We start from the raw sequence: 25,556 nt of genomic DNA, 5'->3' as shown, positions 1-25,556 counted from the left end.
TCCAAATGAAGGCTTGCTCTGTAAAGTATGAGTATGAAATGCTCCCAAATCCCTTTTTATAACACCTATAGAATCTCAGACCACAGGAGATCTTAAAGTAAGACCAGTCTAATTGAGAAATCCAATGCTCACATCCATGAAATAGTTTAAAAATTAGTAGGAAATTACCTACTCTTGCATTAGAATGAAATTTGTCAAAAACAGGGAGATACAATCCAAACATGTCATACTTTATGAAGTGTTTTTGTATCAAAATTCTAAAGTAATTGAAAACTTAACTCAGTAATGAAAAGTCTGTAATTCAACTTTGAAAATATGAAGTATTTCAAATTATTCTTGACTTCCGATTATTGCTAATCCTGAAATGATTTGAAGAGTTTATTAATAAAAAATGTACAAATTCCTATGCACTACGTTATTTTGGAAGTGTTATTTCTAAGTTTTTTTTCCCCCTTGGTCTTTTAGAATATAGAAATGTAAAATGATATATAAGGCATAAAATAAGAAATAAGTTAGCTTCTCATGTTGCCATTAATCATAGTGCGGTTAGTAGCCTTGGTGAAATGTAAGATGGGAGCACAGCAAGCTGTGCCCTCACTTTGTGTGGTGTGATCACGAGTTCATGCCCCTACCCAAGAAAGATTATTTTTCAAAACGAGTACATTTTCTTTGAGAAGTGTATCTGAGAATTTTCAGTAAGTAGTAATAAGGCAGTTGCATTTTTGTGTAACATCTGTCTGTAAGGAACTCAGATTCTAGTGCCCAATATGCAGATGCTAGCAAGACAGCCTGTGTAGCCAGTGTCCCATTTTATTGCATTTGCACTCACGTTCTTATGAAGAATGTGGTCCTGTAAAATAAAATAACCTATTTCCTGTATTTTGTTATATATATATATATATATTAATAAGCTAATGTTCATATGTGTCTTCATTTTATAGGGGACGAGTTAGCTCAGCTTTTATTAAAACTACCTTTGTTCATTTGGAGAGAACCTTGAAGTGAAAAAGTCAAACCGTTACCCGAAAAAACTTAGTCATTTTTTCAAGATCCCAGCAATAAAATTCTTTAAAAAAAAAAAATAAAGAATGATGCAGTGGTTGAGGGATTATGTCAGAACAAGAGAATATGCATATATGGAAAATGTATTTTTCAAAGAGGCTAAAATACAAGGAACTTTTCCATAAGCAAAACATATTGACTCTAATATTCCCTGCAGTGTTGCCTTTTGAATATTTCTGCTTTAAAGTATAGGTATAGGCATTTTTTAATCCATCTGGACAATAGAGGAACAGGATAGGCATGTCCATTCTTGAGCCAGGCAAAGACATCAAGATGCAAAACCATTCGTTCTTTCACCTTCGCACACCTCTCCACCTTATTTAGAATTAAAGGGAAAAGGTGTTTATTCAGTGTTTATTTCTGTAGGCTAAAGCAATGGAAAAATAGGATTTTGTGGAGGTTATTGTGGAGTAAGGGTCTACAATTTCCTTTTGCTCTCTCATTAGCTCATCTTTCCTCATTGTCCATAATGGTGTCATTTAGTGATTTTCTGATCCTGTGCTTCACATGGTATTTGGGAGGGCTTGACACTCATACCTCTAATTTATTATAAAATCCTTACTTTACCTCCCAAAACTAAATTACTCATTGGTACCTTCATCCATTCATAAAGATTATTGTTTCCTATTTCATGTCTTAAAGAAATTTTAAATATCCAAATTTAAGTGAGTTGACTTGGTCCAAGTTTTTAAGGTCAGCATTAGTATTGCCAAGGTTCTTTTACTCAAATCCTCAGGATGAGAATGGGGGAAAATAGACCTATTTCTAAATTACCCATGAAGGCATTTATATATTATATAGGAAGCACCACTCTTGTACCTTTTATTAAATATTTATTAATGACTATGAATTATACCTACCTTTAATATGGTTTCTCATGCCCCCCTCTACTACTAAAAAATAAAATAACCTTGTTTTCTAAAAGAAAATAAGCAAAAACGGTAAGAATATGATTCCTTTATTTACACTACAGATATTTTTAGCACAATGATATCTGAGCTCATTAAAATTGTGATATGAAGCCAAATGAGGAAACTATTTCATTTCCGTTCAGAAAAAAAAACCAGTTCCAGAAGATAGGAGTCGTAATTTATGTACAAAATGGCATACTTATTGACTGTGTGTCTGATGGGTTAAAATTATGCATCTGGACAAGGTACAGAAGATGCTACTAAGGAACAGGCTTCCTGCAATGCTTTGTTAGCGAGGCTGCACCACTGCTTGAGTGCCAGTCTCTGCCAGCTGCATTTTTACTTGCCCTATCTTGTTGAGGCTTGTTTTAATGATGCTTTGGGGGTTCCAGAACTTAATTTTATATGTTAATGTGACATGCAGCCTATATGTTATAGAACTCCAGAGATGCCCTTAGTGAAAAACAACTGCTTTCTATTGCCCTCCTGACTCTCACCATAGGTATTAAAATGTTAACCGCTCCTCACCAAGGTATTCCCAAATCATTTTTTAGATGAGATCCAAAGTTTTATTACTATTTTCAGATGAGGGATTTGCATGCAATTTAAATATCCATGAGGCTTATTTAATGATAAAGACTGTTTGAGGAGACAGGTTTGAAAGCTTAAATTTTTTTGAAGGTAGGAGAGTTGAAGGTGGAACGCATGTTTGTTTTCTAATGTAAACTGCAAGAACTTGTATACTTTTCAGGTCTCTTTAGAATTTCTCTAACCAAGTTTTTTGTCAGGATTAAAAAACGTAAATCTCAGGATGATTTCACATAATTGTATTTAGAATATTGGTTTAAAAAGTGTCAATAACTTCTCTCTTGAGATAAATACATTAAAGATTGAAAGAATAATGGAATTTCTAAAATTATGAACAATGTATTAAAATAACTTAAATGTCAGCTTAAATAGAACGACTATTATTTCAGGATGATTTTATGTATTTGGTTTTTGTCTCTATCCCACTATGGTCAGGTGGTCCAAGATATCTAAAGAACTCTTAAATGACAAATACATCCAAGTGTTATGAATAAAACTTGAAAAGCCACCAGATCCCCATTGTGTAGTTTTCTTCTCTCAAGAAGACCATACGTATTAAGTATATTCCTTTGAGTTTACTCAATTTTATAAGCTGTATTTTACTCATAAATTGCCAGTTTTTTTTACATGGTGAAATTAAGATAACTTTTTTTTCCACACTGACACAAGGACAGGTTGTGTTATCTATTTTTTGTGTAATATATTCAACTATACACTAGGAAAGATAGTGAATAAAATAGGTTTCATTTTATATCAAAATATACACATATTTAAGAACTATCTTTGAATATGAAACCAAGGAACTGTTCTCAATGCATGTCTGTGGGCCACTTCATTTACATCGTATGGCAGTTTTCAGTCAACTTTGTAATTACTGTATTTTGTCAGTCTGACATTTTGACTGTATTTTCTTTATGCAGAAATAAAGGATATTTGGTTTCTTATAAACTCAATTTTGTTGTAAGAACTTGTGAATAATAAGTTCACTCCCTTAGAATTTCACTAAAAGCAATTTAAGCATTTTTATTTTGGTCGGTCGTTTCAGTGTTATATGGTTACTTGTATACCTTAGTATGCATCAGTGCATTCCCCCTCCAAACACTCGTCATTGTGTAGACTCAATCAGAATATCATTCTCTCATTCATTTATCCATTCATTAATGTGACAAATGTTTTTTGGTGCCAACTCTGAGCAGGTAATAGGTCACTTCAGAAGTGTGTAGATGAATAGAAGTTGCTGCCATTCAAGAAACTGACAATAATAGTAAGAGAGCCAAAAAACATCCTCAAATGACTATGTTGCATTGTAGAATGGGAATCACACCATGCCATGAGAGGGATACAGAAATCTACTGGCTTCGGTGGAGGGGGCGGGGTACAGGGAGGGAGATTGTATTGAACTGGGACGTTAGGACAAAACCATGCAGGCAGCAAAAGCTGAACAGGACTTTGGTAATTGAGAATTTTCAAGAAGAGAATCCTAAGTTCAGGAACCAGTTTGTATGAACTTATGGAAGCCTGGAGAAATATCTTGGAGATGATGCAGGAAATGTGCATTAGGGCTACATTTAGGAATCTTTATGATTGTATTGAAGACTTTGCAGGAGAAAGCGAACACAATCGAAGAGTACCTTTGTGATGGCAATTTAGCTATAGCCCATGCCTGGTATAGTTTAAGAAAGCATTTATAGGATGCAGGGGCATCAGTTCTGAGGCACTGATAGTAATCCAAATGAAAAACAACAAGGCCTTAATTGAAGAGGTGGAGCTAATGAAATGGAAAAGATGGATCATAAGACATTGATGTTATAGATTGTGTGTGAGTTGGCAACTAACTTGTTGTGAGGTACACAAGAATAGGGCTTCAATCTTAAGGTACCAAAGCTATGGAAGTGTTATTAAAAGCAAAAGAAGGCAGCAGATCAAGATTAAAAGTAAAGAGAAAGATGCTCTTTTCTTTTTCAGATATGTTGAGTTTGAATGCCAGTGGAATATCCCTATAACATAAATCTACGAGAGATAATATAACTTTCAAAAGAATTAAACCGATGGATAGAGGATTAATTAAATGGATGGAGATGGATAGATTGACAGGAGAGAGCCAGAGAAGCTTGTGGAGAACATGTATGGAAATGTCCATATAAGTAAAAAGAGGAGCAAAAAAGCATCAGAAAGGGAGTAGCTAAGGACTTCAGTCCATCATGATTAAAAATTAAGAAAAAATCATTGGATTTAGAGATGAATATGTCATCCTTTAACATTATAGAGACAGATGTTTGTAAATATTAAAGAGCAAGTTAAAAGAACTTGCAAATTGGTAAGCAGATGAGAAAAATAAGAGTGACTAAGATTTGGAGAGTGGCGCTGAAAGGGTTGCAGGTCTCGGTGAACTTGGTAATGATCTCTGAGTGGATGTGAGTGGAAAAGAGCCAGTAGAGAAACTAAAGACTCCAAAACAAGAGAAAAAAGAAAATAGAATAGTGCTAGAGAGTAAGGTGCTCAAAGGAGGAGACTATTGAGTCAGGGATGCAGTTGGGGAAGTTCATCCTGAAAAAAGGCAGGAGCCTCTGAGGCGGCAAAAAAGTAAAAGCAGAAGGGAACAGAGAAATGTCTAGTGTATGATGCATGGTGAAGAGAAGTTTCAAATAGGCTTGGCTCACTTCAGACTTCTCAGTGAAATCTGGGCACAAATGAGGGATACTGGCTGGGGAAATACAATTCATCTAAAAGAGTATTGGTGTTATTCATACTGCTAGTGAGAAAATCACTTAAGGTTGCAGTCATTTCAGTTGTGCTGCATGTTCTGGGCTTATGTGACTCACCCCTTGGAAATGTGACTAATTGCAGCTTACTCTGTTCCAGGCGGTGCGGTTACAGCAAAGCAAAACAAGATCCAGAAGAGGAAAAGATGCATTTTCATAATGGGCACAGTAAGCAAACTGTAAAAAAAAAAAAAAAAAAAAAAAAATTAAATAAAACGAAGTAGGGGAGATTCTGTTGTTATTTTGGCTTCTCTTCAGGGGAGAGATTCATAATAACTTACCAGAAATATTGTGTTAAAAATATGTTTTGTCACATTCCTCTCAAGCATGTGAGCTTGGAGCATTGCCGGCTGACCCTCAGCAACAGTGGATGGTTTATTCAATTCTTTAAACCATACTTTCATTACAATAATTAAAATAAAAAAATTTGCTTAATATAAAAAGCTCTTTTATTTCAAACCAAATTTCCAAACCAGTTCTAATTCCTAGCAACAGTCTGTAGAATATGTCATTAAATAACACCACTGGATTAAATGGATAAATTTTTTTTCTTCTTTTCTAGCATTTTGGCAGGAATTTCCCTGAGCAGATCCTGTAGCATGAAACTTTGGTTCAAATGACTGGAAAAAAGATTACACTTTTAAGAAATAAAGAAAATTGAATTTTAATAACAGACTTAAAAATTAGCCTAAATGAGTTCTAATTTTATTATTATTTTGATACGTTCTTTTTTTTCATAAATAGTACATTGTGAATTGATTAGCCAAGTAAATGACAAAAAGAGGGAATTTTTTTCGTCTCTCTGCCATGACCATGGAAATCAAAATCATGAAATCCATCATTCATGCTGCAGAATATTTTTTAATCCACTTTCATAGCTCTACATATTTAATGTTATTTTTCCTTAAAAAAAATACGGTAAGGGTAATATTGGTAGCCTTAAAAATGTTATGAAACTGAAGCTCCTAGACCCTAACAGTCTTGTATAAAGCCCTGCAGAAACAGGTAGAGTGAATTCTTTTTCTTTTGACTTCTCTGTCAGTCTTACAGGACCCAAGCACTAGAAAAGTTACTTTAAATTACTTTGTAAACCTGAATTAAACATCCGTGATGAGATTTTTAAGTAAAACACAGGAGAACAAACCAACCACTAAACTCATGGCATTTCATTGTCCAGATGAGCAACAAGTGTCTTATTTTGTCTTAGAGACTGACTCTCTAAACATTCCTGTTGAAAGACTCAAACATGTCATCACATATGCACTTCTTGTGCATGCCAGGCAGTCCAGGTTTCTAAAATTATAGAGGTGAGATAGCTGTACAGAAGACTCCTGTAAGTCCAGGAGAGGGTCTGTCCTTGCAGCTCTGCCACTTTCAGGAATTAAGAAATTTAGCCCTAATTGGCATGTTAATGTTCATAATTTCACTAATCCATCACAAGCACTTCTATTTTAATGCCTATTTATTTTTACAGTTAAACTGCCAGGAGTAAGAACATATATTGATCCGCATACCTATGAGGATCCCAATCAAGCTGTCCATGAATTTGCCAAGGAGATAGAAGCTTCATGTATCACCATTGAAAGAGTCATTGGAGCGGGTACGACAGTGTGTTTAGCTCGCACTTTTAACCTGTGTTTATGTTATAGAATGTAATACATCAATGTTCTGATCTGAGGCAGAATGTTTTTAATCTTTTGTAATTGACTTGCTTTCAAACTGGTATAAAATTGATTATATTCTAATGCTACCTTCCGCATAGCTCATATTTGAACCAGCAAATGTTGGGTTTCTGACATAAAAAAAAAAAAAACAGAAGAAAATGTATATTCAAACATAATGTTTCTTCATCTGCTACTTATTATAGTTCATATATATTTATAACTTGTAATGCCCAAAAGTATTCAGAAAATTCAAGTATGCAATTATTCTATTTACGAATTATCTCTATTTCCTTTTTGTCCTGCTATGACCTTTTCTTTTTTTCTCTTCTCATTAGTGTCACCACTAGAGTAGAAAGCAAAGGAAGAAGGAAGTGATTTTCAGTCACTTTTAATTTCTTTCTAATGTTTCCTTTAAGGTTTCCATAGGTGAGATAGAAGAAGCTAATAAACCCCAATGTGTTTTATAAGCACCTGTAGATGATTTTTCCCAATGCACCATTAATTTCCATTACCATTGAGGTTTTAACTCTGTTTTTTTTCCAAACCGGACTATTCTAGCATTAGAGGAAGGATTTATAATGAGTTTGCGTGTTCTTCATACCTTTACCCACAAGGTGAATTTGGTGAAGTTTGTAGTGGACGTTTGAAGCTTCCAGGAAAAAGAGAATTACCTGTGGCGATTAAAACCCTTAAAGTAGGCTATACCGAAAAGCAACGCAGAGACTTCCTGGGTGAAGCAAGCATCATGGGGCAGTTTGACCATCCGAACATCATTCACCTAGAAGGTGTGGTAACCAAAAGTAAGTACAGTGGCAAATCATGTGTGTGTGTGTGTGTGTGTGTGTGTGTGTGTGTGTGTGAGATCCTAAAGATTTCAGTTTCTTTTATTAGGTTATTATGCTGCTCAAGATAGAAAACTGGTAGAATAATGCTGTTAACAATTTGTCTAATATTGATAATAATTATTTTGTATTTTAGTAGATTCCTGTCAAAGCTGATCCTTAGTGAACCTGAATTTCTCTTTATTTTTTAAACACTTTTATGGACTCACTTACTATGAATTCAGCACCAGAGAAAATGTATCCAGATAAAAGAAGCAGTAAAAGTATCATTTTTTTTCCTCTTGGCTCGTTCACTTTTTATCCTAATGAAGTATTAACTTCAAAGTTTTGATTGATGCATTGAAGTTGAACATTTAATAGGATTACTGTAACCATAGGTGCCTGACACATTTTAAGCGGTTCTTTATAGCCAGATGTACTTCTTTCATTCATTTTTTTTTCATTGAAATATTTTATTAGTTCTAGGGAAAGCAACAGCCTCAGAAATCTGGGAAGTTTCCTTGAGACTAATTATTTTGTTAAAGCAAATCCTATTTTTACTCAGAAATATCTAGAATTTCACAGCTCTTTTAATTCTTGTTAGTGTCTTATAAATGTGGTTGTGTTGAGCTTCCCAATATAAGGATTCAAATTTTTCAGTCCTCCAGTAAAGTATTTATGTGCCATATAACTGAGACCTTCATTTTCTTTTAATCCATTTTTCTTTGCCATTCCTATGTATTTTCATCCCTTCCTTTATTCTCTATACCCTGCATACCACTTTGTAAAATCATCTAAAACATTTGGCAGGGAACACTTTCTAGACTTTCTTTCAAGCACTGGTTTAACTTCCATTTGCTGTTAATCAGGTTTTAAATTATATATGCCAAGTATGCATAGCAGCTGTGTATAGTCAATAAATGTTTTTAACCTAAAAAGTAATTTTAATCGATTGGATATCCATTTATGCCATTTAGCTTTTAAATATGGAAAACAAAACAAAAACAACAGCGACAATAAAAACACAACTTTTTCACAATAAAGAGGAACACAAGAAACCACAAAAAACATATTGACCTGGTTTATTACCAGTTAATTCCCATGTCATTATTCATTCACAACAGCTCATAGATGAGAACACAGAAGACTTTGACAAGTCCTAGACAAAGACCTTAGCTGAAAGTATCATGTTGCTGATTGGCAGAAATTTTGAGTTAGCCTATCTTGCTGGGACAGTGTTTTTCTCCATGTATCAGAGATACACATCTTGGCGTAACAGGAACAGGTGACATCTTGGGAGCGCTAGGACGCAAGTTTGATCCTTGGCCCAACACAGTGGGTTAAGGATCTGGCGTTGGTTGTAGATTGAGGCTGCAGCTCAGATCTGATCCCTAGTCTGGAAACCCCACCACGGGATGGCCAAAAATGAAAAAGGAAAGAAAAAAAAGAGAGAAATGCACATCTGCAGTAAGAATATCCTTGAAGGAATGTAATACAGAAATAAAATTACCTTCAGACATGTGGGTTTCTTTACAACGTAGAGGTGTTTCTTTCCCCCAGCTGAGTTATATCCCCATGCATTATGTCTCCCTTGATAGTTACCCAAAGAGGGTACTGCTGGAGCAAGAAGGGCACTCTAAGGTCTAATCAAAACAAGTGAGTTCCCAAGAAAAGGTCAGAGGCTGGGACAAGAGGCAGGTGAGAGACAAAATATATATGTGAGGGGAAGGACATTAAAAGGACATTATGATATCATGTGCTGCTGGATACTGTATTACAACAACAGTGATTGAATAAAATCATTTCCTATAGGAAAGGTATTATTTAATGAAAAACATAGTACTTAATGACATAGGAAACTATATCCAATCTCTTGGGATAGACCATGATGGAAGATAATTTAAGAAAAGGAATATGTATAAATGTTACTGAGTCACTTTGCTGTACTGCAGAAATTGTCACAACATTGTAAAACAACTGTACTTTAGTAAAAAAAAAATCAAAAAGCAATGTTAATGATATAGTCATAGTGATCATAGAATGCAAAATATTTGATACTTTTCACATCTTCATTTCATCTTTAAAATGACTGCTAAATTTAACTTCCTCAAATAAACTCTGACCATATCTTCCTCTTACCCAGGGTACATGTAAGACTCCATAGGCAGCCAGGGTACCCTGTAACAAGTTAGCTGGGATGTATAGAACAGTGCCAGATCACCGTTGTTATCAAGGGAGACAGGACTGCATCATATTTTGGGCTATGGATATAACCACAGATTTTAATTTTGCTTCTTCCACAATCTACTCTGTGACTTTGCACATGTTAGAACCTTAGTTTCCTCATCAATGACATGAGGTGAGAATGCCTCATAGTGATGTTGTGAAGATGATAAGAATTAATACAGGTAAAGTTTAGAATGGGCATGACACCAAGTCGGTGCTTAAGAAATACATAATTATTACTTTTCTGTTTCCTTTTCCTCCAGTGCTCTGAGTGCCTGTGTATCCATTTCATTCTTAGTCCATTTTAACGTAATTATTTTGCCCTGCCTGCCTCGCAAAGTTTCTCTGAAACTTAATTCCTCATAATCACTGTTTTTTTTTCAATCCCTTCAAAACCCTATTCAGATTTTGTCACCTCCATGAAACAATCCATCACTTAACCCTGAAATAATTCCTCCTTCTTTTGACCACTGTGCCTATATAAGGATTTTCTCAACTGTCTGTAATGTGCCTTCATTTGTGCAAAACTCTGATTCAAATCTTTCATGGAATTTTGTCTCTTTTCTACGTATTTTTTAGCTCTCTAGCTTAAAAAAACAAACAAGCAAAAAACAAAAACAAAAACAAAACTCCTTGAAGAAACAGATTCTTCAAACAGTGACCTAATTCTTTATATAAACTCATTACACCTAAATCTAAATCAACCCATGGTCACTCTAAACATATTGAGCCTCAGTGTCACACAAAAAATAAATAATCGTACCTATCTTATAAAGTTTTTATGTGAATTAAACTAAGAAAAATTTGTGTGTGACCACAATTATAATAGTGAATAAGTATTTTAATCTGTTTAAGTGAATGTATCAGATATTACTAGACGAGACCCCAAAGTTATTAGAACTGATATTCACCTTCTTTTATAGACCCTTAATTTATTACAGAACTTGATTTGTATTAATGGGTTCTGACTGAGACAATATAAGACAACTAAGCTTCTCATAGACAACTAAATTTGTCATATACCATTTCATATGCACTTAAAACTTTTATTTTTAGAAACAAATGTCATTATCAGTAAATGAACACATTTAAATTCTGTAAAGTCTTAATCTAAAAAACAGTACTGTTGTTGAAAAGATAGACTTTAAATTTCCAGTCTTCTGATCAAATATTCCATTTGATGATGATGCCATGAAACTTCACATACATGTCAAGCAAAAAGTAAATACTTAAAAGATTTCTTTGTCTTATTTTTGTTCTATGTTGAATTGAAGCTGTATTTCCTCTTAATAAATGTAGCTCTGGGTGTTCAACCTAGGAAGTCTTCAACTTGTTTTTAATTTACCATGTTGCAACTTACTTTATTTGTGTCCTTAATTTCATGCTCTCTGATCTGATGCTAATTTATTCAGCAATTATTCTCAACCTGCAGCACACAGATAATGAGACATAAGTGCAACTAAATCTTGTGATTTTTCTGATTGAAGCTAAGGTGGGGAGTCTGCAGTAGCACTCCTCTGGGTGGAGAGCCTTCTTTGCAGTATCACTGCCCTACGTGCCAGAAACATGGGCCTGGATTCAGGTTCCTTCTGTAATTTGTTGTTCAACAGGAAACATCATAGATAGATATACAGATATTCTGGAGAGACTTTATGACAGATGATTTTTAAAACCCACAGGTCCTGGCTTAATTGACTTATTCACAACACAGGATGCTTTCATGTAACATACATAATGCCAGCTTTCACTATTTAAATAGATTCAGGAATAAAATTTAAAAGGCGAAAGTATAATTTTTCCAGTGCAGCATTTTCTTAGTTCTTGAAGATTTATTTTTCTCACCCATGAAAATATTATCAAAATGGACTAAAGGAATATTTCTATTAAGTCTTAGAATTATTCATAGTTCTATTTCTTAATCTAGGATCATGTGCAATAAACTTAGTTCTCCTATGAAATTAATAAGTTTAAACAAAATACTAGAGGAAAATTAAATAGCTCCCTATTTTTCTTTGTTGGAGGATATATCATATTCAGTGACAAATGATTATTTAAATCATCAGACAATTCTGACTTAATATATAAATTTGAAATACTTTCAAATATAGTATTTCATTGTCTTATGAAATAGAATAGAAATGTTTTTCTATTCTATTTCATATGATATGAAATTGACTTTAAAGTCAATTTTATTTTATAGGCCCTTATTATATATTACCCAGGGCTGTTCCACCCATCTTCAAACTAGTGTTCCCGTTTCATTATTTTCCCACATTAGTCCACTCCATATGTTTACTAAATCATTTTTTCTTGCCTGCTTCATCACCAAACAAATCAAGCAAACAGCACACAAATCGAGTAAAATACATAAACGTTGATGCTTTACCTGACATAATTTTGCCATATCCATATTATACTATTTCCCTTCCAGAAAACTTTATGTAATTCCTCTGCCTCTTGGAGATACTCCATTCAGCCCCAGAATGTCCTCTCCACTTTGCTCTACTTGACCTTCAGGTTTAATTCAGACGTAACCTTCTCCATGAGATCAGTGTCATTTATCTTCATTTTTCCTTCTGTCCTCAGTGTCTTCCCGGCATAGAGGAGGCCACTCAGTAATGCTGAATAACTGAGAAAAGAAAGTGTCCCAATTCTACATTGGGTTTTGTTTTTTTCACCTGTGTGTTCTTAGATATGGGCTCAGCATGTGTAGTGTTTCATGTATTTGTTGAATGAATGAATTCTCAGCCAGAGCAATCTTACAAATGCTAGTTGAATTTCTCTGCACTTCGTCATGCTGTCCATTATATCATAATTATCTTTTTACATGTTTATCATCCTTACTGTACAATGAGCTTCTTGAAATTGATAGATGTTTATAGCCCCCTAGTGTTCTGTCACAGGGTCACTCATTATGCACTTTAAAATTTTTTAAGGAGTTCCTGTTGTGGCTCAGCAGTAACAAATCCAGCTAATATCCATGAGGACACTGGTTTGATACCTGACCCCACTCACTGTGTTAAGGATCCGGCATTGCCATGAGCTATGGTATAGGTCAAACATGGCTTTGATCTCATGTTGCTGTGGCTGTGGTATAAGCAGGCAGCTGCAGCTCCTATTCAACCCCTAGCCTGGGAGCTTGCATATGCTATGGGGTGCAGCTCTAAAAAGACCCCCATCCCCTAAAAATTGAAAGACATGAATGATATTAAATGAATCAATGACTAAATTGCAGTTATGTAAACATTTAAAACAAATTAGAATGACACATAATTTACATTTAAATAAACCTCTTTGTTCTATAAAACCATGGGTGTTTTAGGAAAAAAAAACCTGATATTCATACAAAGGAAATTACATGAGGAACTTTTCACAACATCTTGCCTATAAATATAACAGTTAAAACTATTGCTAATCATTAACATTACTCTAAGAATGTGCTAAATTAATGCTATTTATATATTATCTCCTTTAATCTGCACAGTAATGCTATCCTATAGACACTAGTATTTATTCTCATTTTACAGATAAAAAAAATTAATCTTAAAGAAGTTAGGCATCTTATCCAATATCATAAAACTAGCATAGGATAATACCAGGTTTAAAAACAGTTCCATAGGACTCCAAAATCCAAGCTCTTAAATAGTGTACTTTACCAACCTCATGTTTTATTATTTGGTATACACTTGACAAGAAACATTTACTTATTCAAAGGTATTAATTGATCACCTAATACATCTTTCCCTATTAATCAGTGGGATATAGCAGAGATTAAACAGACCGAGTTCCTGCCTTTATGAGCCTATCTTTGGGTTAGAGAGACAGAAACTAATTGAATAAATGTTTTTTTTTTTCTTTTTAGGGCCACACCTGCTGCATATGGAAGTTCCCAGGCTAGTGGTCAAAACAGAGCTGCAGCTGCTGGCCTATGTTGCAGCCACAGCAACACAGGATTCAAGCCACATCTGTGACCCATGCCACAGCTTACAGCAATCTCAGATCCTTAACCCACTGAGGGAGGCCAAGGATTGAACCACATCCTCATTAATACTATTCAGGTTCTTATTCTGCTGAACTAGAACTCTACATTTATAATATATTCAATTAAAAAGGTAAAGCTACATTAGGAAATTAGGGATTTCTTTTCTTCAGGGTTGTGGTTTCTATTTTATTTAGAGAAAGGCCTCTCTGATAAAGTTTGAATAAAGTAAAGGTGTGGGCCTCAGAGATACCTGGGTGCAGTGATTTTAGAAAGAAGGACCTGCAAGTCTCAAATGGAACTTGCATAGAATGGACAGGAAACAGCAAGACCAGTGTCGCTTCAGTGGAATAAATGAGAGTTCCTGTGAAGACTGCCTTTTAAACTAAGCTTTGGAGCCACAATGTGATGAGATTTTATTTCTGCTTTAACAGGATCAATCAGGATGATCTGTTGAATACAGATGGTAGAAGCCAGTGTTGAGATGGGGAGATGGGGAGGAGATTGCTGTCATTATTCACACCTCCTCATGGGTCAGATCAGGGTACTAACCCAACAAGATGGCAAGAGCAGTTGAATTCTGTAGCTACTTTAAAGGATCCCAGTAACCCTTCTTGTGGATTAGGTATGGGATGTGACAAAAAGTTATAATTATCAATGATGTGTCCTGAGTACCTTGAACAAAGGAATTGTCATCTGTGGGGAAAAGTCTTTGAGGGCTAGACTGTTGTTGGTAGTCAGTAGTTCCATTGTGGACAAGTTAGAGAGGCTTGTAAGCATCCAGTTGCACATGTTGTGTAAAATTGGATTCTGAGACATATAAATGAAAATATTTGCAATTATGAGTGTGCCTGAATTTTACATCTGCCCTTTCACAAAAGGAAACACTTCTGTGAACCATTATCAGTGGTATACCATGATGGAAATAAACAGGTTTAAAACAGAAGTAGAAATGAATACCAGATCATTAATTTGATACTTGTTTTTCATTGTTAGGGCATAGAGAGAGGTTTAATAAATACATATAAATATTTCTTAGATATTTACAAGTGCTTTTTCTGATAAAATAAAATTCCTATTCATCTGAAAAAGACATATATCTATAGAAACAGATTACTGGCTCAAAGATTAACTGTTAGTAAATGAAACCTTGTGTTTTTAAAGTCGTTTTCATTATTAATGAAACAAAGGTGTCACACTGTTAATTCTTAGATCCCATAGCTCCTCTACAAAGTCAATAATTTCTGACTCCACAAGTAATTATCCACCTTTGCTGTGTGTCAGAGAAATTCTAATTCACTTTTAATTTCGAAATGAGCATCTAATGAAAAAGTTTATATCACTATATACATTCTGAAGTAAAAGAAGATATTATGGAAAATTTGGAATTTCTACTTAATGGAAATGTTTGGCATTTCCATATTCCTGTCTCAGGTAATGTGTAGAGGCTTTTGATTTTATAGTTTTTCCCAAAATTAAAGGTTTTTTTTTTTTTGTAAATGTAAGTGGAATTCCCTAAAGTGTTAACCAATAAAAAAGGACCATAGGGAGCTCCCATCGTGTGCAGTGGTTAACGAATCCAACTAGGAACCAAGAGGTTGTGGGTTTAATCCCTGGCCTTGCTCAGTGGGTTAAGGATCTGGCATTGCCGTGAGCTGTGGCATAAGTTGGAGACACGGCTCGGATCCCGCGTTGATGTGGCTCTGGCATAGGCCGATGGCTACAGCTCCAATTGGACCCCTAGCCTGGGAACCTCCATATGCCGTGGGAGCAGCCCTAGAAAAGGCAAAAAGACAAAAAAATAAAAGGACCATAATGGAATTGAAATAGCTGAGTGCCCTTCTAAGTTCTAATATTCCCATACTTCGTTCTCCCTTCCCACTCCCCACCTAATAAGTATTATCTATTCCTACCACAAGCACAAGATCTCATTTTCTGGTTACCCCTTAACCATTAATAATTGAATCGTGATACTTTTTATCCAAGTTTCCCTTGGAGTAAAAAGTAATTTCAAACAGCTATAAGTGTTAATATACTAAATGGAATACAACCCAACTATAGATCTATAAGCACAGGCTTACTTTTAACTATTTACAAATCTTATAAAATGTTTCTAAGAAAAACCCAGTGACAATAGTTTTCTGATGAATTATGATGCTTCTAAATGAAAAGCTCCCTTATACGCATTGATGGTACCACGTGATTATCAGTGCACTCCTGGTTTCAGAAAAGCAGATGCTATCAGTGCAAATAAAATAAAAAGCCCAGATTTAACCCAGAAAAGCAAGTGGTATCAATGCAAATAAAATAAAGCAATTCTGTGATGTGGCCTAGTTCCCCATTTCTCAGAAGATAATGTGCCTCTAAGGACGTTGCTAAAATGCAGACTCTGTTTCAATAGATTGGATTGGGCACTGAGATTTTGCATTTCTAATAAGTTCCCAGGTGATAGCTGTGCCACTTGTTAAGGGCCATGCTCTGAAAAGCAAAGGCTAGATCAACAGTCCCCAAAGTTTGCTTCACCTGACTTTGAGATATTTTGTGAAAAAGAACTGCTTTACCAGGAGGACAAGAGGTGTGTCTTCTCTTTGCTTGGATTTGATGGACATTCATTAGCACAAAAAAAAAAAAAAAAAATCACTTAGTAAGGAAGCCAACACAATTTTGTTTTATTATGGTAAAAAACAAATAAACAAAAAACACGTATCATATCTACCCTCTTAAAATTTTTAGGTGTAGAGGAAAGAGTAGATTTTGTTCACTGTAAGCACAGTGCTATTCAGCTAATCTTTAGAATTTTTTCTCTCTCATAACTGAAACTTTATACCCATTGAAGAGCAGCTCCTCCTTTCCCCTCCCCCCAGCCACTTCCAGCTGCTATGCTACTCTCTGATTCTATGAGTTTGACTACTTTAGCTACCTGGGGTAAGTAGAATCCAAGACCACTTCACTATGGAACATACTTCAGAACACTTGGAGCATATATAACTAATGATCATATGTAAGAATACTTTATTTATTGATGGAATTTCCTGGTGGAACAGCAGGTCAAGAATCCAGCATTGTCACTGCTGTGCATGGGTTTGATCCCTGGCTTGGGAATTTCCACATGCCCTGGGTGGGGCCAAAGGAAAAAAAAAATAGATTATTTATTGAGAACAACTGAATTCCTGCCAGATGAACCATTAGTGCTTGAATAGTCTCGAATGGCATAGTTGTGATTATACCAAGCTTATATTAACACAAAGTCTAAATACTTGTGAAATTTTAAAAGAAAATTTTAAATTTAACAGTATTTGGAAATTATAGGCATCATAGTATGGAGGGAAAGAAGATCGCTTTTATAGACAGGTGGACATGAACTTGATTCTCAACTTTGTTTCTTTTATGACTTGCACTAATCAGCTCAAGTAATATGTTGAATCTTTTTAAGCCTCACTTGTCTTTCTCTGAAAAGAATATTTTGTAATATCACTATTATATAATTTCGATGGCAATTAAAAATAACAATATGCCTTGTAAAAAGTGAGTACTCAATAAATCAGTAAACTTAGGTCTTTTGTAATTGTCAATACCAAATGATAAAATATGAGGTTGATGAATTCTACAATGGACGTTTTTCTATTACTGCTTAGACTCTTCCTGGACTAGGTTCTCAGTAAATAATATAAAGTAATATAAATTCTCAACTCTGTGATTAAAATCATGTTTTGACATGTTTTATGAGCTCTTTTTATATTGATTTTTGATAATACGCTTTCAAAATTATTGGCAGATCTACTCTTTGTACTTCAAGCTGGAGAGTGGAAAATGATTTATACCATCTTATTGAATTTACAACAGTTGGAGTAAGCCATGTTAATTCTTGCTATGTCATTTTTGCAGGCTAGCAAGATCTGAGACAAAACATAAGCCAAACTAAATGTAATTATCATTACAATGGCTCAGACATGAGGAACAGTCCAGTGGGTCCTGAATTGTCTTATTCTTGTCAACAAAAGAAGGCCATGATTGTTTGTAAACATTCATTTTAATTGTTTCCCCCCCTTTTCTGAAAAATGAGAGGCATTTCAAGTCCTTATCATATTTCTCAAATAATGATTAAAATCAACATTGTCATAAATAATGAAGCAAGCTTTAAAACTAGGTGATGAAATCTAAAAATCTTATAGGATGAATATCAGGTAACCATCTCCCTAAAAAACAATCATTTTTTTCCAAATAGGTATTATTCAATGTTAATACATTTTCTAATCACTTCATTGTTTATTTAGAGTATGTATTCTTTCATCTAAGCTCAGTGAATTTGGGTTGAATTTAAGGAACAAATCTAACCAAGAAAGATATATTTTTACATAGGGATTTTATCCAATTCCTGCTCAGTAGACTTTGGGTGAGGAGTAGTAAATACTTACCACTGACCTGTAAGATCAGTAAGAAGAGGGTCTAAAAAATTAGAGGATAGATGGGAGGAAGAAATTCTAGAAGAAGAGAGTATAAGGAAGCTGGAGGCTTTGTAGGTCACAGTAGCGGAAGGTGCAGTAATCGTAAAGGGCTTGGGGTGGAGCAGATTACGATACATAGATTAGTTCTTTCCTTTGATGGACAAGGCATCTACTCATGTGGTGGGATCTGAGAGGTGCCCCCAAGGGAAAGCTCATACTGTATTCCCTGGATACTGCTGGAACCCAGCTCTTCTAATCCCAGTTAAACTGACAGCTCCCTCAATGGATTTATGTAAGTGAGGATCAGAGTGAAAGAGCCTTGCAGGAAGGATTCCTGGAATTATGGCTCATTCCAAAAAGTTCTGAACTTTTCCTAGTTTGACCAGGACTGGTATTCAACAAGTACATACTTTTCTTGGCTCTGTTAGCTGTAAATTTATTGAAATATTTCCACACTCTTTGATTAAAAAGCTGAAGCCAGAATAAACTCAAAATGGACTAAAGATCTAAATGTAAAATGAGGGAATTCCCATCATGGCTCAGGAGAAACGAATCTGACTGATATCCATGAGGGCGCAGGTTCGATCCCTCTCTCAGTGGGTTAAGGATCTGGCATCGCTGTGAGCTGTGGTGTAGATTGCAGATATGGCTCAAATCTAGCATTTCTGTGGCTGTGGCGTAAGCCGGCAGCTGCAGCTCTGATTCAACCCCTAGCTTGGGAACCTTCATATGCTGCATGTGCAGCCCTGAAAAGATAAATACATAAATAAATAAATAAATAAATAAATGTAAGATGAGATACTCTAAAACTAAAGGAAAACATAGGCAGAACACTCTTGGACATAAATTGCAGCAGTATCCTTTGGCATCTGTCTTTTAGAGTAATGGAAATAAAAACAAAGATAAACAAATGGGACCTAAAGAAACTTAAAAGCTTTTGCACAGCGAAGGAAACCATAAAAAAAAGACAGCCTACACAGTGGGAGAAAATATTCGCAAATGATGCCACCAACAAGGGATTCATCTCCAAAATATACAAATAGCTTAATATCAAAAAAAACACCAAATAAAAAATGGGAAGAAGACCTAAATAAACATTTCTCCAAAGAAGACAGACAGATGGACAAAAGCACATGAAAAGATGTTCAACATCACTAATTATTAGAGAAATATAAATCAAAACTACAATGAGGTACCACCTTATACCAGTCAGAATGGCCATCATCAAAAAGTCTACAAATAGTAGACGCTGGAGAGGGTGTGGAGAAAAGGAACCCTTCTATACTGGTGGTGACAGTGTAAAATTGATACCGTCACTATGAAAAACAATATGGAGCTTCCTTAATAAATTAAAAAATAGAGCTACTATATGATCCAGCAGTCCCATTCCTGGGCATATACACAGAGAAAACCGTAATTAAAAAAGATAAGTGCACCTCCATGTAATTGTCGCACTTTTACAATAACCAAGACATGGAAACAACCTAAGTGTCCATCAGCAGAAGAATGGATAAAGAAGGAGTGGTATATATACCCAATGGAATACTACTCAGACAGAAAAAAGGAAGAAATAAGCCATTTGCAGCAACATGGATGGACCTAGAGATTATCACCACGTAAGTGAAGTATGTCAAAGAAAGACAAATATCATATGATATCACTTAAATGTGGAATCTAATAAAAGGGTACAGGAATTCTCGTCGTGACTCAGTGGTAATGAACACAGCTAATATCCATGATGACACAGATTAAACCCCTGGCCTCACTCAGTAGGTCAAGGATCCAGTGTTGCCATGATCTGTGGTGTGGGTCTCAGATGCAGCTTGGATCCCGTGTTGCTGTGAAGGCTGGCAGCTGTAGCTCTGATTCAGCTCCTCGCCTGGAAACCTCCATATGCCAAGGGTGCAGCCCTAAAAAGACTTTTAAAAAGGTGGGGGGGTACAAATGAACTTATTTATAAAATAGAAATAGACCTGCAGACATAGAAAACACTTATGGTTACCAAACTGGAGGAAAGGAGAGAAATAAATTAGGAGATTGGTAATAAAATATATACACTACTATATATAAAATAGATAACTAGCCAGGACCTACTGTATAGCACAGGGATCTTATAATAGCCTGGAAGAGAATGTAAATAAAGAATGTGCACGTGTGTGTGTGTCTGAATCACTACTCTACACCTGAAATGACACAATATTGTAAATCAATTATATTTCAATAATTTTTTTGAAACAGCTCAGAAAAGAGAAAAAAGGTAAAGCAGTCAGGGTTATCCACATGTCCCATTTATATGCCTGCTCAGCTTTATCTCTGGGTACTTCTGAATTCCTGAAATCAGGCAAATGAAGAGGTTAAGTCTGGTACTGCAGGGCGTTCTGATAGCTCAGTATTATGGCTGGTGGAACTTCAGATGTGTAGGTCCCTGTGCCAAAGCAGTTATGCAGTATTTTGTCTGTCACCCATGGGGAAACATACTAATTCTGGATTTTTTGAAAGAAAGGGGGCTTCAATACTAATAAAAGCCTCAGACAGGTTCTAGGATATAAGAATGGGACCAGTAGGACCTAAATGTAGCAGAATTTTGTCTGTTTGTCTCAGGTCCATTAAACGGATGTGGCAATATCAATAAAATGAATTTAAATCAGAAGTATATTTTAATTCATGTACTTAGATTACAATCATACAAAGAAGAAAAACAATGCTTTTTTTCCTTTTGTGCTGTCATGGCCAGTTACAAATACAACATGCATTTTTTTTTTTTAACTAAGGCATTGTATTTCCAGTCAATTTTGAAATTGTTATCCTGGTTCATCTGTCACTTCCTGAGTTACAAAGCAAAATCCAGGCTTATATGCATGCTTTAACCTGATGAGCTTTCATGACAATATGCCTTGGCACATGCTGCCTCTTCCTGGAATCTCTGTCACTTATTATACCAGTGACCCTTTTCCATTCACAAGTTTCAAGTCAAATGACATCTCCAACACATGTCCTCTATGCATGGGATGTTTTACATAACATAGTCATAGTACAAATGTATGACAAATTGATTATTTTAGACAAACTTTTTTATAACTTACTAACTTTAAAGAGGAGGAAAGAAATGTGTCTGCTTTTGTAATATTACTTGTCACATTCCATTAAAAGAATAATGTTTCTAAGTATTTTAAAAGAAGATCGTTATCTGAGTGAGAAATTAGATTGACTTAACTTATTATGCTAAATAGTGATTTTTAAGTGCTTTTGGAATGAAGAATTCTTTTTCTTCCTAGTTTCTTTCTTATATGTAACTGTCTAACTTTCTATATATGTTTACATTTGGGGATAATATTGTATGAATAAATGTACAAGTTCTAATTCTATGACCTAAATGAATCCTTCTCAAGTAAAATACAGATGCCCTCTGGAAAAAAGCCATTAAGTTAATTATAGTACATTTCATAATTGTACAGGCCTTATTTCCCTTTATAATATAAAAGTTAATGGATATATAAGATAGGATTTTGCTATCATCGGGTCTGTTTTTACTCACCTCTAAATAGTTTGTTAACAATGAAATTTTACATAGTATACTTTTATTAAAGTAAAAGGGCATGTTTTAAAATATAGTGAGGTTAATGTGGAGTGATAAAACTAACAACCGTGTTTTAAATATTTTTTTTGTATAGCAAACCTTTTGGGTCTTTTACTTTTCATTTTGTATCACAGACTTATTATATATAAAACACCATAATTTTATGAGGGATAAAATAAGATCTATTCTCTTAGTCATCTTATTTTTGACTAAATTAGAGATTAGCCCAAAACAGATACAAAGGAGGAGATAAACCCACAAAGTTGATAAAGTCTATAAAGAAATAATACATAGAAGGTTTGAAGGGGTAAGCACTATTCTCAGTGACCTAGCTCACCTCATGGCTCAGTGGATACTCACAACACCCTGAGACAGGTGCTGTTAATATCCTCAATTTACAGATGAGAAAACTGAGGCACAGAGATAAGAATTGATTTGGCCAAGATCACATGGTAGTAAGTGATAGAAACAAGACACAAAGCCAAGCAGGCTGGCTCCAGAGTGGGTCCAGCTACACGTGTATCTCAGACATGGGAAGAGGATGGACCTCATCCATGAGAAATGCAGGAGACAGCAAGGGAAATGAGAGCAAGGTTTTGAAGAAGGAAGAACTTTGGATTGATGGAGATTCTAAATGGGTGTCGGAGGAAAAAGGGAGGTAGCCATAAGTAAAGGAATTATAAGAACCTAGAAATGAAGTTGAAAAAAAAACTCAGGTTATATTCCAGGGGTCGTAAACAGGGTTCTTAGACCAGATGAGAGTTTTTATTTAGAATTGTGAGGAAGAGAAAGATGTTTGCAGTGCTTTGTTGGATATTATGAGGCACTTAATATTATTAACTCTATTAAAATAAAAATCATCCTTAAGCTTATTTCTATATAAATTGGATTTTTTTCTTATTTTTTTGTTTGTTTTATAAATTGGATTTTAATATTGAAAATTATGTATTTTTTTGTTTCTTAAATGTCAATCTTTATCATTTTCATGATTTTTTTTCTCACTGCTCACCCAGGATATGCTAAAGATATCATTATGTCAGGAATTTACTTGCTACTCAAAGATGACTTTTTTTTTTTTGCTTTATTTTAGGGCTGCCCCTGTGGCATATGGAGGTTCCCAGGCTAGGTGTCAAATTGGAGATAAAGCTCCCTGCCTACACCACAGCCACAGCAACATGGCATCCAAGCTGTGTCTGCGACCTACACCACAGCTCATGGTAACACCAGATCCTTAATGTGCTAAGCGAGGCCAGGGATCAAACCCTCATCCTTATGGATACTAGTCAGGTTTGTTACCGCTGAGCCACAACAGGAACTCCCAAAGATGACCCTTTTTTAAAATGAATGTACATAATTTGGACAATAATAAAAACTTCCAGGTAAACTGTTGCCAGATAAGAATACAAAGTCAAAAAGCAACATTTTATACTACTGTTTTCTTTTCAGGTAAACCAGTGATGATAGTGACAGAGTATATGGAAAATGGCTCTTTAGATACGTTTTTAAAGGTAAGATTTAGACAAATGTAACTATTCAAAGTGTCGTTCATATATTGAGCATGATGTTGAAGTTGCAGTCCAGCCAACTTGTAAGCTAAAGTTTGAATAGAAATGTCTGGAGTCAGGATAATTATACTACAAAAATTAACTTTGGTTTGAAACTGTCTACTTCAGAAAACATACAAATCCAAATTATACGCCTCTAGAGTTTTATTTAAGTGTGTGTTAATTTGCCATCCACAAAAAGGGGAAGGAAAGAAGGAAAAAAAGAGAGGCTTTTACAAGTACTTAACTCTCTCAAAGTATATAATACCGGGCAGAACAATAAAAATATCTAAAACGTTCATGAAAATCATCTATATTAATGAAAGGGTTAGGTGGACTCATAGGTCATCCGAGGGCCAGCCACTACTCATACCACCAGAGTCATTATATGATAATAGATGGTAGCCAGTGTTTTCAGATCTTCCAGGTTTTAGGGGAAAAAAAAATTTTTAACATGCAAGGCTCCAGATTTTAAATTTTGGCAACTCATTTCATTAGTAAATAGCATGTCCTAGACAATAGAGCATATTTGCAGGCCTGATTAAATCTGGCAGTCTTTCTCCTTCAATATGGCATCTGTTGCTATTGATTAGGAAAGTCATGGGACAGTGGCATTAATGAGGATCATAAGAAGAGGCTGTACATTGAATATGGAAGAAATCTGCTAACAAGGCAAACTTCCCCTCCAATCTCCACCTTCTACCAGATTCTGCTGCCAAATTTCTTGTACATATATTTAAGTTCTTCGGTCTCGTAAGGTCCCATCATTCCTCTATTTCAAAACAAGCATCAGTTGAGCCTTATTCTATGTGCCTGCAGTAAGTCCAGTGCCCTTGGCAAAGACATCAAGCTTCCAAGAAGTGCTACCATTCTCCTGGTCATTCCTCAGTCCCCTCCCCAGGCCCTCGCATTTGGGACTGCAGAATCTTCCTTATTGCCTCTGGCCACTTCTTTACTCCAATATGCCTATCCAGCTGGCTTCTTTTAAATTGCTTCAGAAATGTGCAGTGTTAACCCAAGGCAAGCAATAGATTGGAGTGATGAAAACACTCCTCTGATAACTGAGAATAAAAGAATAACAATGCAGGAAAGAACAACTAAATGAGATTTTGGTCAAAGACTTTAAAAGCCTTTCTCTGCTTTGACCAAGCTGAGGATGACACACATTATCAAGTTAGCTATCTATGGCCTAACTTTCTCAATTCTCCTTCAGATAGAAATTGCACATGAACTTGGTGATAGTATATATTAATGGGGAGGTTAAAGGCAGATCCTTTCATACTTTCCCCAGTGATTGGTGTTGCGGGACTAGTATTTCTGTATAATCTCTACAGAAAAACGACGGGCAGTTCACTGTGATTCAGCTGGTTGGCATGCTGCGAGGCATCGCTGCAGGAATGAAGTACCTTTCCGACATGGGCTATGTGCATAGAGACCTTGCTGCCAGAAACATCTTAATCAACAGTAACCTTGTGTGCAAAGTGTCTGACTTTGGGCTATCTAGGGTCCTGGAAGATGATCCTGAAGCAGCCTACACCACAAGGGTAAGATCTAACAGAATGCATTTCTGAAATACTAGACTAGAGGCGTTTAATATTTAAAGATTTTAAAGCAAAAAAAAAAAAAAAGAAGAAAGAAATTCCTCCAACATAGAAAGAGAAAAAGGGGAAGGTGGGTAAGAAAATCCAGAGAAGTCTCCTTTTTAGATAATCAGAAAATTCAAATACTAAACTCAGATAAGCCAAGTATACTCACTTTATGAGTCTTAACAGTTCATTTTTTTCCCTCCAGATACTGAAAATACGAGGTTTGAATTCACAGTGGATACAACATGTAAAAATCATATAAAGTATTATATGTAAAAGAAAAAGAGAATCTCCTACATTAAAAGCAATAAATAAATATACATATATTAATATATGATATACATAGTATGTATTCATACTATATACATACAATAGATGATTATATTATACA

General features: G+C 35.2%; 1 protein-coding gene across 1 annotated transcript in view; it reads left to right on the top strand.

Annotated features, from left to right (window-relative positions):
• The window catches only part of EPHA5 (EPH receptor A5), a 326,237-nt gene that overhangs the window by 271,739 nt on the left and 28,942 nt on the right, over window positions 1-25,556 (top strand). The window contains exons 9-13 of the mRNA XM_047799235.1: window positions 5,424-5,491; window positions 6,798-6,923; window positions 7,602-7,787; window positions 23,482-23,543; window positions 24,914-25,123. Of these exons, the coding sequence (XP_047655191.1) occupies window positions 5,424-5,491; window positions 6,798-6,923; window positions 7,602-7,787; window positions 23,482-23,543; window positions 24,914-25,123 (652 nt within the window). The remainder of the gene's footprint in view (window positions 1-5,423; window positions 5,492-6,797; window positions 6,924-7,601; window positions 7,788-23,481; window positions 23,544-24,913; window positions 25,124-25,556) is intronic.

Source organism: Phacochoerus africanus, chromosome 10 (assembly GCF_016906955.1).
Source record: "Phacochoerus africanus isolate WHEZ1 chromosome 10, ROS_Pafr_v1, whole genome shotgun sequence".
NCBI classification, from domain to species: domain Eukaryota; kingdom Metazoa; phylum Chordata; class Mammalia; order Artiodactyla; family Suidae; genus Phacochoerus; species Phacochoerus africanus.
Note: the sequence above shows the minus strand (reverse complement) of the source record. Positions and strands in the feature narration are given on the sequence as shown.